The 17058-nt window shown below is 41.4% G+C and overlaps 1 protein-coding gene and 1 long non-coding RNA gene across 7 annotated transcripts in view; one reads left to right on the plus strand and one right to left on the minus strand.

The window, feature by feature from the left end:
- MYO1C (myosin IC) overlaps positions 1-17058 on the plus strand; it is a 78013-nt gene that overhangs the window by 19914 nt on the left and 41041 nt on the right. For 5 of the 6 annotated variants that reach the window (XM_072138145.1, XM_072138150.1, XM_072138146.1 and 2 more), the window contains exon 2: positions 16274-16429. In XM_072138145.1, the coding sequence (XP_071994246.1) occupies positions 16274-16429 (156 nt within the window). Of the gene's footprint in view, positions 1-9683; positions 10042-16273; positions 16430-17058 lie in introns of those variants that run through there. The other variant, XM_072138148.1, reaches the window with a different exon arrangement.
- Positions 1087-9873, minus strand: LOC140119287 (uncharacterized). The gene is made up of 3 exons (XR_011853360.1): positions 9473-9873; positions 5064-5200; positions 1087-1801 (listed from the first exon to the last, which is right to left on the minus strand). It is a non-coding gene; the product is annotated as an uncharacterized lncRNA (long non-coding RNA).

A 17058-nucleotide genomic window follows, 5' to 3' on the forward strand; every position in this document is an offset into this window, starting at 1 on the left:
TTTAAACGAATTTTTGGGCCGTCTTTAAGCAGTCCGTTAAACGCATGCGTTTTTGTCTGTTTTTCCCTGATTATGCTAATTGTGGTAATTGGTAAAAACTGACTAAAACTGAAAAAATGCATTTGTTTTCAAAAACAAATAAGTTTTTAAAACGCATGTGGTTTTTAACGGACTGCTTTAAAAAGGCCCAAAAGCGGGTTCAAAAAGCCACATGTGCCGGCGGCCTTTAAACCCTTGCTAAATTTGGCGCAGAACATAGTTCTGACAAAATCTAGCTGTATACAGATTGGGGAGGGATGGGTTAGATATTCATCGTGTATTGTCTATTGAGCTGCACTATTGAGTCATCCTCACTATGCTGTACACAGCCCTATGGCCATGCCAGGTTTCCTTCCAGTAAAAGGTGGCATCTTCCCTTAGGGATCAGTGATTAAAGCTGCACTAAAACAATGAGGTTGTAAATTTAATACATAAATGAAGCTCTGGTCTAACGTTTTCCCATAGAAAATATCTCCTGCTTATGTGACTAACCCAACACGGGGCTTTTAGTATCTAAGGGAAGTTCTTAAACAAACAATTTTTAATCGGTAAAATTGGTGTTTTTGCTTGTGAGAGAATAAGAAAACAGCTGCAGCACATAAACATATGATGCTCCTACAGCAACAAAAATAGCCGTAGTCTTCATATAGACTGTAAAAGACAATGCACAAACACCAAGACAGCTGAGCATTTATATATCTATATATCTAGACGATCTGGATAGTCTCCATGGTGTGCAGATTATTTTGTAATGCAGGGTGTAAATAGTATGTCAGAATTCTCCTAATGTCTCCTCTTCTCCATCTCTGTATGAAGCAAAAATATATCACTTTCTATTGTTTTTGTGCTACTGTAGCATATTTGTTAGGTCAGACAGAAGAGCTTGGCTCTTACTCCTCACTTTCATCATTAAAGGGGTTGCAGCACGTTTTCAAGTTATCCCTCATCATGAGATGATCAGTAAGGGTCCGGCTGTTGGACCCCCACCGATCATGACCGAAGGACCAATTCAAGGTGTCAGAAATTGCTGAGAACGTCAATCATACTATTTTGAATGTAACAGTAGGACACTTTCTCATCCTAAAGCCGGCGGCACACGTGGCGTTTTGAACCCGTTTTTGGTCCGTTTTTAAGCAGTCCGTTAAATGCATGTTTGATCTAGTGACACGTAAAACTTTAATGCTGAAATTTCCACCAGAAATTTTTTAATCTAGTATGAGAAAAGCGCTTAGATAATGGTAGACTCTTCCATCTTAGCTAGTGAAGGTGTAGAGATCGGGGCATGAACATAACAAGTCATTAGATAGTCTCTATGGACTCGCTACATAACAACTGCATGTGGAATGCAGCGGGCTGACTCCTGCTGCTGCGGATTGTGAGTTGTATAAACTTGCCTTTTATACACAAGGGTCCGCTTATTGGCCTTCAATCTGTTCATTGTTCTGGAGGCTGTTGTTTTGCTCAAATTAATTAGTTGTCTTCTTAGGATAGAGAAGTGTCAGCCTGCTGGATGTGTTTAGGCAGAGGAGGGCTGTGTTTTATTGACCCCTGTGGAATTTATATTAATCTAATATTATTGTGGGCATAATAACTTGTCAGTCAGATGACGGAGCGCCGGTGTCCTGAAATGTTATTCCATCAGGCTCCTAGAAATACTTGTCTATTTGGACGTCTGCGACTTCATGAAAATTTTCATGGATGCTTCACTCAGCCGTTAATTTCTATGGGTGTTTTCACATTGGCTTGTCACTGATCGTTGTACCTAAAAATAAATAAATGTAAAAAATGATAGGACCTGTTTAATATTTTTTTTTTTTCAAACTGATTCAGATCACGGAAAGGCAATAGAACTCTATAGGTTTGTGTAAAAAGATAATTGGGAATTAATTGGTTTTACCCGTTTTAATTAAGATAATTGGTAAAACCGGTCAAAAACGGATGCTTTTTTTTACGGACTGCTTAAAAATGGCCCAAAAACGGGTTCAAAACGGCACGTGTGCCACCGGCCTGAAAATCCAGGTTTGATGTTTGCAAAGGAATGTTACACCTTCAGTTTTTCTTAAGGACACTTCTTGCAGGTTTCTTCAGTATAGTTAAGGTTATAATATGGTTAGGAAAATGTGGCCATAAGACCCGGACTGTGCAGGGCAGTAACATGTGTTTTCAAATGCAGCTGAGAAGAGGTTTTCCTAATTACACAGTTGTTAACATTGTGTTTACAAAACATGTGTAAACATAGTGATAACAAATGCATTACTGCATGTGTTTACGCCGACAAAACCAATGAATGAGCGGAGCAGGCTCTCCTACTACCTGGAAGTTTGGAAGGGGCAATAGTAACCTTGGCTCCCTAAATGAGCAGGCCTGGCTTGAAAAATAGGGCTTTTTTAATAGCAAGGAAGGAGTCCCCCCAAATGTTCTAACATAACACTGACGTATTTTATTGCCACCAGGTGGTCCCATTAGTTTGTCCGGTTTTCGGCGGTCAGATTGCATTTTATCTGGCTCGGTGTGTGGCAGACTTAAAAACTGTGCCAACAAGTTACTTTTTGGTATCTGATTATGCTCCATACAGTGTAGCTGAAAGCAGACCTATATTTCCAGTATATCTATCCCCTTAAAATCTAGAGGACTCACAAGCCCTTTATTATACAATTACCGTATTTTTCGGCCTATAAGGCGCACCGGACTATAAGGCGCACCTCTAATAAATGCCTGCTAAGACATCTAGGTTCATATATAAGGCGCACTGGAGTATAAGGCGCAGGATCAAATGCAGTACCTAAAAATGACCAGCAGGTGGCAGACCTGTGCACAGTTCTAGCCAGCTACACTTCCCGGGAAACTTGTCTTCAGCGTGTCAGAGAGCTCCGATCTCAGACGTATGGGCTGCTGGGGGTTAATGCAGGGTGATGCAGCAGGGGTTAAGCGGTCTCCCTCTGCCCCTTCTCCTTCCCTCCTCAGCCAGGGTGTTATTCCTGTGGGGTTCCCTGTGGTTCCTTCTCTTTCCCCTGTTACAGGGCTGGCAGGTATGGGGGATTGGTCGGCACTATGGCAGCTCCGGTCTCTCCGTGCTAGGGGAGGGCAGGATGGGCACAATGTTAGTTGTGGTGCCAGGGCACTTCAGGAGCTAGGGACCCTGTGTACAGTGTGGGAAGGTGCAGGATGGAGCTATTAAACACTGGTAAATGTACAGTACATCTTGTCTGTAGTACATTTCTGTATAAGTTCATGTATAAGGCGCACTGGCCTATAAGGCGCACCTATGATTTCTGAGAAAATGAATGGATTTTTGGTGCGCCTTATAGGCCGAAAAATACGGTATTATATATTATGTTTCTGTATCACTCCTGGCTTGTATATTCATAGAAAAAAAATTATAAGTGTGAGGCTTGCACGCTTATTCCTGGGACCCTACTGATCATAATCCTACAAATACCATTGTTTTAGCACTTGGTGTATTACACCCTCACGGAAAGTGTTCATTTTTTTTTTCCCCTAAGAACACTTGTGTATACAGCGTTACTTAATGACCTATTTTTCCTTCTTTAATGCCTGGCTGTGGCCCTTTCTATTGTTAAGAATATATTTTGTGGGAAGTACAAATATTTTCCATATTCTGTGGGGATGAAAGAATAATGCAGAACTCCCAGGGCGCCCCCCATACCTAGAAGGGAGAGAGCCTCTGGTTCTTGAGGCTGGGGTTTGTTGTTGCAGCTGAGGACTCCAGAAATTCCAGTTGCCCCAGCCAGCCAGGAAAATGGGAGCATATGCCAAACATTTGGAGCCGAGCTGATAGCTCTCAAAGGAAGCACACTGCAAGATTTTCCTGTGGCTTACACATTGCTGGCCATTTAGTGAAATAGATAGCAGAAACCTCATGTAACCATGGAATAGTTGAGCAGTCACAATAGTATGTAATAATTTATTTTGGCCTGTTGGTTATAAGTTTTCTAGGCTAAATATATTCATTACATATCTACAAAACTGTTCCTCAATATTAGAGTGGTCTGGGGATTCTGTATTACCACAGATTAGATGTTCTCAGCAGCAAATTGGATGAAACATAAAGCATACGGCTCCATTCTTTGTGTAGTGGCTGAATTGCGTCACTGCATCCTAGCTCCCGTTCATGGCATGCAGTTACCTGGTCTGACCACTACGCTGGAAATGGAGGCCCCTTACATGCAACTGAGTGCGATTGTGTCCTGCTTGCAAAATAATAATGTAATAATAATTCCTTTATTAATATAGCGCTACACAGAGCTTGCCAAATCAGTCCCTGTCCCCATGGGGCTCACAATATAGACAACCTACCAGTATGTTTTTGGGGTGTGGGAGGAAACCGGAGAGGAGAGAACATACAAACTCTTTGCAGATGTTGGATTGGACTTTAACCCAGGGCCCCAGCACTGCATGGCTGTAGTGCTAACCACTGAGCCACCGTGCATCCAGAACTACATGCCAGTTCAGTTAAAGTTGGCAACATTTGGGCCAGACAGTTCAGTCAAAAAACGCCGCGAGTGTGATGCAAGTTGGAAGCATCGCACTCTTGTGTGTAAGGGGCCAAAGGTTCTCTTGTTCCCTGTGTGGTTTATCAGGTTTTGAGAACAACTGGTTAATATGACTTCTGGGTACTACACCTCCCATGAATCTTATGTTCAATAGATAAATCATCAATATTTTCAGACCTAAAAATGGTGCAAAGACTGGCAGGAGAACTGGAAGTGACCATGTAGGACCAGTTGAGGTAGTTTTATTATTTTGTAGCATTTGCTGAATGATAATTCATTGGAGTCCACATCTATATGTCTAAAGTCCAGTTCACACCTATGTTTTAGTAGTGTGTGATGGGAACTGAAAATAGAAAGTTAACAGATGGTTATTCCTTTTCCCATAGACTATAAAGGGCTACTATTATGCAGGCATTAAGAGTTGCAATTTTTTCCATTATTAATGTAATCTCTGAACATATGTGTGAACTTGGCCTTAGACTGTACAGCGCATGGGAATTGTGACCTTACAGGAGAGGGAAGCTGTGTGCTGGGGACTGCTGGGTGCTGTATACAGGTCCGGTAGCGCTGGTGCTGTGTAGATCCTCATTCCCCCTGCAGTCTTTGTCAGGAGACTATTGTGTCTGTGACTGCTATGTCAGCACCTGCTGCAAGAGAAATCAGATATTCATGTGAGGGATAAGTAATTCAGAAATATACTGGATAAGGTCAGTGTCATGATCTTGGCGGTACCATTGGGGTAAAGTTATTGTTTTTAGTCCCGTCTGTGTTCATGGCTAATATACTCGCCACAATTTACACATTTTGACCTGTGACCCACAAGTGAGTTTGGTTCGAGAAGGGTGCAGTAATGCATCCGAACAACGGCGAAGAGGAGATTTGCGTAATTACGTAGCTGTTACATTGCGTTTACAAAATGTATGCATTAACACTATGTTAATGCTTGTGCCAACAGTGTTAATAAACTGCGTTAACATGCTATGTAATCGGACAAATCTCCTCTTCTCATCTGTTCTGATGCATTTGTAAACGCATGCGTGCCAGGGATGTGAGGTTCGGTGCCGGAAATCCCTCCAGTGCACGGAGATGGACAACCTGTATATACCTGTATACAGGATGGCAGGTGCACTACATTAACAAGACACTATAAAATCAAAGAATGCAAATATACTTTGGTAGTTATTTAATATCCTAAATATTTGTTCACAATCAGATTGCAGAGTTTTTGCCTGACCTGGCCTTATATAGTAATTTCCCATGATTAGATACCATCCCCTGGAATTGTGTTCACAAGGGGAGGGAGGAAATCCTGTTTCCTCCAGCTTTGGAGCAGGAATTGAGCTGCATTTGTTATAAGGGCATCTCTTCTTTTAACCTTTGTGATGCCAGTTTATCCTGCATCGTCCCTTATGGGGCCTGAGAAGTCTATTAAGGTCACAAGCAGAGTTGATCTCTGCAGTATCTCTCTATCAGCTGGCAAGCTAGCTAGTCTTAAATTACACAGCTTGGGTAATAAGTCATAAATAATACAATCTACCAAACTAATGATCTCTGTTGCTCTTTTAACTCTGTATCGTTCTGATTGTTTAGTTTGTCCCATCCTAATGTGCTGTTGAAGTAATAGGACAAAAATAACAAGTGCAATATATATATATATATATATATATATATATATATATATATATATATATATATAATATATATATATATATATATATATAATTAGTATTAAATATACATAAATTGTAACCTGAAAATTGGTTTAAAAATGTCATTTTATGATGAAACATTCCCTTTTAATGAGGTTTTAAAGAACTTTCTGGATTTGGACTGCTGATGATAAATATCTCATCACTACCATAGGGGGCGCCCTTGCCAATCAGCTGGGAGCAGTGACCTTTGCAGTCGGTCTGTAATTCTTCTACCTAGAAGAGTGATGCAGAATATTGCAGTTTCATCCTATGGCACATAGTCAGACTGTCAGAGATAGAAAGCTGGGGCGGATGGCTGTTTGCCTTTCAAACAAATCAGTACGGGGTGTCACAGGTCAGCCGCCATGCATCAGATATTGATGGCCTATCCCAGAAATCCCCTTTAATCCTCTAATCTGAGAGAGCTTGGTTTTAAGCGACAAGAAAATCTACATATTCAAAGCTGGTATATCGGAGAAAGTACAGCTGACCAACAGTTTGCCCCTTGATGGCAGAATTTTGATGGGTTTTAATGAGAGAAAAAACAGGCGAAATAGGGTTTCCTAGGTTTTTATTTTTTTGTTTGTTTGTATTTTTGTTTTGTCCTTTATGCAAACTAAATGTATGTTAGGATCAGCATGGCTTCAATAACAACAGCTCAGGCTTGATGCAAATGTTTCCACTCACTCCTCTGCTATAGCCGCAGTCCCATCTGCACTCACTTTTTCCAGTGCAAACATATTTTCTCCATAAAAGGCAGTAGAGGTGCCGTGCAGAGCGGACAGAAGAGACTGCTTCCCGAGTGACTCCTACAGCTCGCCTTATACCAATGCATCTATTAATATTCATGAGCTCAATGTCCTGCGTCAGCAAAATTTGGTCATTTGCTGGCGTACTGGTTATGAAGATGTGGATTTGTTCATTTCATGCTTGTAAAAGTGATGCTTTTATCCCGATTTAGTATACGTTCCGTCTGCAGGTTCTTTAGGTGTGTTCTTAAGTTGAATTTGTATGCAAGTTAGAACCAGTAAATTTTATAATTGTAACTTCATGCCAATTTTTTTTTTCTGTCCCTACTAGGAGCCAGAAGAGCTCTTTGCCATGTAACTAGAAACCCTCTATGCTGTAGCTTCACAGGCTGTTACATGGTCTCCCCCCTGCTTTCACACATTTTCCCCTTCCCTCTGCGTGATGTAACCTTGCACAGCGTTACAGCCTGTAAAGCTGCAGCACAGAGGGGATCTGGTAACACACTGTCCCACCCTGGCTCTTTAGCAGAATTTTAAAAGTTCATTTTAAAAGGTAGGAGGCCATGAAAAACATACATAAGATTACAAACATCATGGTACCTGGGTCTTAGTGTCATAACCTGGGTCTTCGTGTGATTCACATGATAAATTTTGTCCAGAAAACTGATGAATCTGCAATTATAAATTCCTCCCACAGAGTCCAGGCATCTAGGGGCTGTTGCCACCAGCAGTGTTATATATGTATATTCAAATTTCTGCTTATTCTCCAGCTGGAAGCTAAGGCCACAGCTATCCGTGTCCTCTGATTAATGCCTGTTTTGAGTGCATATAGTCCCACAGATAGACACAATGGGGCAGATTTACTTACCTGGTCCTGTCGCGATCCCATGGTGCGTTGCCCGGCCGAGCATTCGGGTCTGCCTTGATTCACTAAGATTGTGCGCCTGAGTTCCTGCATCCATCGCTTCTGCGCCGAGGTCCGCCAGAGTTTACCTTCTTCTTCCCGGTGCTTGTAAGTGCGTGTCTTGCGACACATTTCTAAATGTTAAATCCCGCGCGTTGTCCGAAACCGTCGGGTTGTGCAATGGCCATGCCCCCCCCCCCCACAGATTTCTGTTGCGTGCAAGCAGGTGGCAATACGCCAAAATCCGAACGTGTGCGCCAAAATTCCAGGACCCCACTGCTCACTCCCCCTGCTCTATCAGATGCTGCCTGTATATAGGAAATTATGTACCATCTGCACAGCTCCTCCTGCTTTATAACATGCTTTTCTGCAAATTGGATTGCATGGTCGTGGTGACAAACGACACAAAAGTCAAAATATAATTTAAAAAATCCTTGTGGTTTGGGGAAATACAAGCCGGTTTGCTTTCAGAAATGAAACTCCCTCTGAGTAAGGCCTCTTTCACATGGACTTGGAAGGAACCGATATCCGGACGCACAATTTATGGCCGTATATCGGTGCCTATGGTGTCTGCCACAATATGGCCTCATGTGATGATGAAACCCCCCCCCCCACCCCCCATGCCTCACTATGGGGAGGGTTGAGCTGCGCTCACATACAGCGAGCGGCTATATACTTTTCATTCTGTAAAGATAACTAGGCCAGTGCAATGAGCTCTGGTCTCACGTGCAGAGACATTGTATAAGGAAATTAAAAAGGTTCCCATTTTAGTTACTTGAGTTGCCGAGCAATTCTTTCAAAACCAAGTACCAAAAATCCAGGGACACTTGCTCATAGATCTTGGCACTATGACTGTGGTAATCTTCTTATGTTATCCATGGCCTTTATGTTATCCATAAAGTCAACTTTTAAAATTATACTTATGAACCAGAAGAGCTTGGGGGGGGGGGGGGGGTTGTGGCCCCTCTGTGCTGTAGCTTCACAGGCTGTTGCACTGAACAGGAGAATTTCTGTCTCGCTTCTCCTCTTTCTATCTCAAACTTCCTCTAAACTTCTTATATCAGACAGCGGGAGGGGAAAATGACAGTCTAACGGCCTGTGAAGCTGCAGCACAGAGGGAATCTGGTAACACTCCCAGAAGCCCTTCTGGCTCAGCATAATTTTAAAAATTGATTTTAGTAAGGCCATGGATAACAAATATGAGATTACCATAGTCACAGTGCCTGGATTTTGGTAAGGGTCACTGGTTTATCCTTGATTTTGATGGTAAATTTCGTTTCATTCCTTTTTTTTAATACAGATTTTTAGTTCTTCATGTGCAATGAGCCACCTGAAGATTATTTCTAGTAATGATGGGCTCAGAGCCTAGTTTGCATCTCCCAAAAATGAACCATGACCTTGTTCTCAAGACTTCTTCATGAACGTGGAGAAGCGGATGAGTATTAATGCTTATTTCGAGGCTATAAGCTGCTGCCAGGCACTTCTGAAAGTATTTCCCAGTGAAATAACATAGAAATTAGATTGTCAGCTCATGCTTCCAATATAAGGGCGTAAATAGAAAGTTAAGCATCTCACCTGTAGGGCTCTTCTTGGATGTGGGTTAGCCCGTGCACTTCACAGCAATGAGAAATGCTGAGGAGCATGCTGGGACTGGAGGAGTGTGAGGCCCACCAATCATATGCTCTCATTCCCCTGTTTTGTGCGCTGCGTTTATTAGGTTTGGGCTTCAGCCCAAGATTCCCAGCCCTAATTTTTTTTTTTTTTTTTTAATTCCTTCTTTTCATTCCTGTCTTTCTCAGCCAGTGACGCCTGAACTCGGTCTGGGAGCAGATTCTAAGTTTTTCCTCCTCTCTCTCTCTCTCGCGGCTGTAATGCTCCTTGTGTCTGCTCAGTCTCTAGTCTCATAAGCTGCCGGCAGTGCTGGGGTTTTTATGCTCTGGAAATGCCTTAACTCCTGAAGCTGGATTAATATGTTATGACCGTCTCTCCTTGGATCACTAAGGCTGGATCTTCTGCTTCGACTGATGTTGCCTCGCAGGATTTGAGGATTTAAAAGTCACCTGGAAGCCGCCGGCTGCAGTAGTTCAGACTTTTTATCTGGAGATTGCTGTCATCTGACAGTAGCAATGAAGTACAGAGCAGCGGTGAGCTGGTTTTGGGGGAATTTTATGGATTTCTGTGGATTTCTTTTGTAAAAGAATTGTTGGTGCAAAACTTCCTTTTATATGCTGTACAATTGCAAAGTATAGTTATGGGGATGTGCTGGGTAAGGTTCTTCATCTGTCTAAGGTCTAAACTTCAGTGATTACCTTTATTTCCCTGTCTGCAGACTGTAACGCCTCACGATGCAAGTTATAAGAATTATTTATAATCATTTGTAGTCATAGGTTGTAGTGTAGAGCTATAATCTTGTATTTGTTTTGTGTTTGCTTTTTCTTAACTTTATTAAATAGGACCCAGGGCTTTGTGGTGTTAATCCTCTGTCTGAATGATTATTTGCAAGGCTCATTATGTTATAATCATTCATCTATATTATTTTCAGGGTAATTTACGCAACATAATAATAAAACCAGTAAAGCAAACCATACGTTTCAGGCTAGTATGGAAGCGGAGAAGTCCCTGCCCATGAGGGCTTGCAAGCTATAAGTTGGAAGGAGAGTGTAGCTTAGGATAAGGAGCAGCTCATAGGGTGGTGTAGTTGCAAAAAGGATATTCCAGGTTGTAGGCTTTGCTGTGAGATTGTCTGGTTGCTACTGATGGTTTGGGTTATGCTTAAAAATTAATGTGTTTGGGCAGCAGGTTCTAGAAGATGAGCGAAAACATGGAGATGTTTGTTGAGGGGACAGTAAGAGGTCGTCTGAGGACCCAAGATTTGGCCAATGATGTATTCAAGGGACTGGGTGTAAACTGACTTTTAAATGGTTAATATTTTGACCTTGGTTCACTGGACATTGGTGGAACGGTGAGGGAGAATACATGGGTGACAGAATTGAGAATTTGGAGTGGTGCGTTACCACAGAATATTGCTATAGTCTAGGTAGGAGTTGAAAAGCATTGGCATCGGTGGTGTCCTAAGGTTGAAGTGTGGCTTTGAGCAATGTTTTTGAGGTGGATGTGGAAGGAAGTGGTGTATCTTTCTTATTGTGGGTTGTAGAGAAGAGTCCCGACTCTAAACCTAAGGAACAGTGTCTACTTCTGAGGAAGATCTGTTCCTCCAGCACTACATGTCTTCATTTAGCTTGTGAAAGTCCATACAAGACGACTAAGCACAAGGACAAAACCTCATGCGTGTTGCCTACCGAAACTTTGTTCTTGGTTGAACCTCGTTCTTCTCTGCCCTCATTAGTGCATTTTCCATAGTTACTTGGATTTTCTCCCATAACTTTAGGCTCTGTGCCGTATGGGATTTTTTGGATCTCATACAGATGGAATACCACTGCAAAAATGGACAGAAAAAATAACAAGATGGGAAGATCCTGAGTTCATTAGATCCCGAGTTCAACTTAGAAATGGCATGGTCTAAGTTAGTGTAGCCTGACGTGGCTAGAGAGCCTGGGCACCTACTTCTGGTGGATACATAATTCTGTATCTAGCCATGCATTATGTCCATCAAAAGATGTGCATCGTGCAAGTACTGCATATAAAGTTAGATAAGAAAGGCAGTCTGGTCTCAAAGGCCAAGTTGACATTTGTGTCGTGAGTCTCCACTTAGTTCCTGTTGTAGTATTTCTGAATTTAGGACTTTCTCATCCTGCAAAATGACATGCACCCAAACAGGAGCCAAATAAACCACATTATAGTCAACATTATACTTTGGTTACTTGTTGATAACATCTCCATGATCCATTTAGACGTAGGAGCGTAACGTGACGCAGTGTAAAGGGGACCGTCATACCTGAACACACAAGCTTTAGGACAGTGATGGCGAACCTTTTGGAGACCGGGTGCCCAAGTAACAACCAAAACCTAATTATTTACCATCAAGTGACAACATGGCAATTTAAACAGTAAATTATTTCTCCCTGTTATTCCACAAAATTCAATCGTATTGGCCCCCTGAGGACACCAATAAAGTTGAAAGCTGAAGGGCAAATTTAGACATCATTGTAGCTTCTTGCCAGATTCTCTTTGTACAGGAAGAATCATGGGGCCAACAAGGGACCTCAAAAGATATTCTGGCCCTGTTCACACCTTCATACTCTTCCTTCAGTTCCAATCAGTGAAGGATGTGTCACCTTAATAGAGCATTGAAAGCAGGATATCAAGTTGTCTAGAACTGCAGGAAGATTCAAGTCCTGTCTGGTGAACTTTGTCCTGTGGTGACATCCTGGGTGCCCACAGAAAGGGCTTCGAGTGTCACCTCTGGCATCTGTGCCATAGGTCCGCCATCACTGCTTTAGGAGCAGGGAATGTGATGTGATCCTGTTTATGATAATAGCGGAATGGAATATAGAGCCAAAAATATGCTCCGTACTAGTTGTTAGTATTAAAGTGCTTTTTTATACTCTCTTGCATTCACACATGCTATATTTGTTATTGAGTGTAAGAGCCATAGTTCATACAACAATATGTGCTTGGCAGTGCCCCTTCCTAACCCCAGTACCACTGCCAGCTTGCCACTTGATAGCTTTGCTCCCTGGGTGACTGTCTGAAATGAACAGTTTTTACAACTGAGAGTCATTGTCTGATTCATCTATTAGTATACATTTTGCATTGACTTGTATATTGTCAGCTTGTCTACAAAGGATATTAAGAAAAGCCTGTCTGAAAGTTTGTGAAGCTGGTTTTATTCCCATAGTATGTGCAAGAGTGTGTCCCATAGAGATTACATTGGGACACATTTGCTAGAATTTTGGTACATATACAAAACGCGTATTATTTTGTTCATAGAGCGAGGTTTTTTTTTACTTAAGTGCAAAGGAGGGTTGTCCAAAGAGAAGTGTGGAGGTGGTGTATAGTAGAGAGAATATGTTTGCATCAAATATACTGATGTATATATTAAAGGGAACCTGCCAGGCGTATCTATGCCGCACATACCCAAGTACCTTCCTCATTTCCTGTAGTAGGTTCCTCTGCATGATGATATGATATTGAAGTGAGTCAGTGGCTCATGTGAATTGTAAAATGACCCCCCCCCCCCCTCCAGTCTGCATTTTACACCTGTAAGTTGGGTCAGCTGGGTGTTCCTTATCTGATCTGAATCACGGTGCAACACCCGTTTTCTCCTCTGTCACGCCCCCTGCATGTATCATTCACACCTCTGTAGGGATGGAAACCATAAAAAAATCAGATTTTGGCAAATATGTGAATTTTAGATTTGGCTTTTTTTTTTTTTTTTTTTTTAATTGCAGCAGCATTACAATTTCTTTATTCGAAAATATTTTTTTCTAAACCAGGTAAATGAATACAAGAAATTTTGAATTTAAGTTTTTTAGATTAAAAAGTCAACAATAAATAACCCAACCCTACACATACAAAAAGGTATCCGCTTGGCGTTTCTCACATGATACACAGGCTCGATGACTTGGGGCAGTATTTCCAGTGTCTGATGAAAGAGCTCCGAGCCCTTGGGGATGAAGACTGAGGTTGCACTGGTCGCTTGTAATGGCCTCCAGGGAAGGTTTAACCTCCCTTTCCAAGTGTTGCGCTGCTCACATTGTAATAGATGACAGAAGGCTTCTAAGGAAAGGTTACTGTACAGAATGGATGCCAAGGGGTTTTGGGCACTGGTGCAGGAAAAAAAAGCTTCCTTGATTCCGAAAGGGTATCACTTGTCTGAGCATGAAGATAAGTCCTCCTCCTCCTCCTCACCCTCATCTGAGAATGAGGAAGACATGGCAGGTTCTCCATCCGGAACCAAGATAGAGGTGATCGTCACTATGGAGCCTGAGGTATTCTATGGATATATTCAAATATACTGGTCTGGGGTTACACATTGCCATCTAAAATAATTTTACCCCCCCCCCCCTTCCCAGCCCTTCATCCTTTACTTGTTGTCCTCCTTACAATATTTTATGGTTGCCTTCTCAAAGTTTTTATTGACACTTAGGAATCATCACAAAATATATTTCCTTAATTAGCACAAAGTGTTGAGAGATCCATAATGATCCTTTTTGTCTATCCCATGGATTGCATTGTTCTTGTACACCCCTCTATAGTGTATATATTAGTAGCGTTCTCAATGTATAGCGTCACGAAATTATTGTTCCTTCTTTCCCTTGAGTAATAAGCCTCACCTGCAGATTTTAGCATATTTTTTTAGTCAGATGTTTATTTACAGCCTTTTTTAGACTTAGATTTGTATTGTATGATGCTTAGTTTATTGTGCTTCTTACCAAACTTCTAGGCAGATATCATTGTATTTTTGTTGTCTCTCTTGTTTTGTTTGTGGGTTTTATGTAAATGAGATTTTTATTTCAACTTTTTTTTTTGTTAAATGTATTGGAAGATTGGTGTACACTATATACTTTTATAAGTTTTTCTAAACTTTATAATGACCAAGTAAAGTTTGAAAGCAGAATCAATAAGTTGTCTGGTCAATGGTGCAGCTAAAACTTTTTGGTATTGCTGCGGTTGCCTATATCATGCAGACTCTTGGTGGATCAGCTGAGAGGCGGCCATCTTTCAGAAGCAGTATTACATGGCAGCCTTTCAGATGAGACTGCCCATGGAAACAATGTGAGACCCCGCATAAGGGATAGTTTTCACACTAGTTACCGTGCGCTGTTCCTGGGTGGTTGTTGCTAAAATGAATTGGGGAAATTTTGGATTTTTTTCTATGTAAATTCTCATTTGGAAATGCTTCATGGATTGGCTTTATAAGCAAAGCAGCGGGTTTTGTGAGGTCTTCAAGATGGGAAGTGAAAGAATGTGCACATAAATAGAACATCTGAAAAAAGCTGTGACATCAGAGGATAAAATCTATTTTTAGCTGTGATGGTTTTTAGGTTTTTTTTTAATTTTTTTTTCTTTTTTGCCTTGCCCCCAGGGCAAAGCCCTCAAATCCTCTGGAACAAAGGTGATGAATCCAATAGCTGCAGAATTGTAGTAAGAGATGGTCTCTGCCGTGTCTTATAGTGCAGTATGTAACAGTAATATAGCACCACACCCAAATCATCTGCAAAAACTTTCACTTCTTTTTTTTTTTTTCTCCTATTCACTTGTGTGAAAAAAACAAAACAAATCAGGCCAGTGCCCCGAGGCAGATAATTCTCAATCTTTAAATATCTCTTGTTTACCACTAGTATCAAATCTTCCATGGTACTTTGTAATATGTAATTATACTGCAAAGCTCTGGCCCTAGCATGGTCGACTATTGTATAAAATACATCCCAATTATTTTTATGGCAGCCTGTAAGAATCCACCAAGTCACATCTACTTGCAACGCTTATGTGCAGAACCCATGGACTTTGGGGCTCTACCGCTGTACTTATTTTGCATTGATGTATCATCATACAGTAGAACGATAGTACATCACTAGTACTGAGCACTGGGAAATCATTGTACCTCCACACACATCCCTCTGCAGTGTTGTAAAAGAATAAATATATATATGACTAGGAGCTGCCAAGGTGTAGAAAGCATAATGTAACACTATGGACCACAATATGTTACAGTAACAAAAAATAATGAGCTAACGTAGTTAATTAAAAGGGGGTTCTAGGACTTTGTAAATATGGCTGCTGTGCTGGTAATGTATGATTTATCGTTTCTGATCCCTTCATTTTCATGGAACCAAGTTGCAATATTTGCCACCACTGATGGCTGGCGCTGTTTCTAGTATGAGCACACTTGGAGGTTCCACAGTTCCTGTCTATAATGTTTTATGTCAAGCAAACTGGAGCATCAGGATCTCTCTTTGACATACTATAATGTGTAAGTCCAGCCCATGGCTAGTGTATGAGCGGTGATCTCACAGAGCTCTGAGCTCAGCTACATTCCTCAGTGCTGACACTTCCGTCATTTCATGATGACTTTAGCGGAGGAGTTATAAGCTGCACCTTCTATGCATTGCTCACGGATGTTAGCTTTGCCCATGGGGCGTTTCCGAAAACCACTGAGAAGTTGTTAATATATACTTGGTTACTTGCATATGTCTCAATGTACTTCCTCTCTCCCCCCCCCCCCCCTTAATACTGTACACTTGGACTTGATAGTGTGTGGTTCATAGTCTATGGCCTTAGAAAAACCTTGTATAAGTCACAATACTACAGGACTGCATATATATGTTTGGCTGTTATTCCATCTCCCCTGAAATCCATTATGAAACGCTACATTATTGTGGCAAATTAAAAAAACTTCTGCTTTTGGTTGTTTTTGTATCTTTAAAAATATACCCCATTCATTTTAATTTTCATCTTTCTTTGTGTCTTTAGGCTCCGGCTATTGACGGTATCCGGATAACCATGGAGAGTGCCTTAACAGCCCGAGATCGGGTTGGTGTCCAGGACTTTGTCCTGCTGGAAAACTATACAAGTGAAGCAGCTTTCATAGAAAATCTGAGAAAACGGTTCAAGGAGAATCTCATCTATGTAAGTTACTTTTACCCTTGCAGATTTGTGGCTGAGGTATTATATGAAGCCTGAAGAAAATGCCTGAGGTAACCTACCTGCACAAGAACGTTTGTTTTATCGGACCGCAAACAGCAGATCTGCAGAGCATTGTTTGCAGCCCAGACGCGTGAGGTCTGCGCACACTGCAATGACTGCCTGGTTCACATACAAGGTCATAGAAACCATGGCCATGTGTATGATCCTATATGTAAACATTTGTCAACATGTTGAGCATGCATCTTGTTGCTTCATTCAATACTATGGTATTGTCTCCCTGCTTCCATAATACTGAATGAAGTTGCAGGACACATGAGCCACCAGTGGCTTCATTTAAAGGGGTTTTCCCAATCACCTAGTGATGTTAACAAAATAAAGATAATTTTAACCCCTTACTTAACAATTTTACTCAGTTTTATTGCCATTTTAGCTCCAATCACTCCCTTGGCTGCTCAGTGCAAAATCCCAGGGTGTGAGCGGGGACTCTCTCTAAGCAGACACATTATAATCCATCTAGTTTTGTGGGGTGACAATGTGGTTACATTGTCAAGGTAGGGGTGTAAATCCACTTTCTTCTGGTTACTAACATTGTACTGACACTTAGAAAAAGA

Source organism: Engystomops pustulosus, chromosome 2, assembly GCF_040894005.1.
Source record: "Engystomops pustulosus chromosome 2, aEngPut4.maternal, whole genome shotgun sequence".
Taxonomy (NCBI): domain Eukaryota; kingdom Metazoa; phylum Chordata; class Amphibia; order Anura; family Leptodactylidae; genus Engystomops; species Engystomops pustulosus.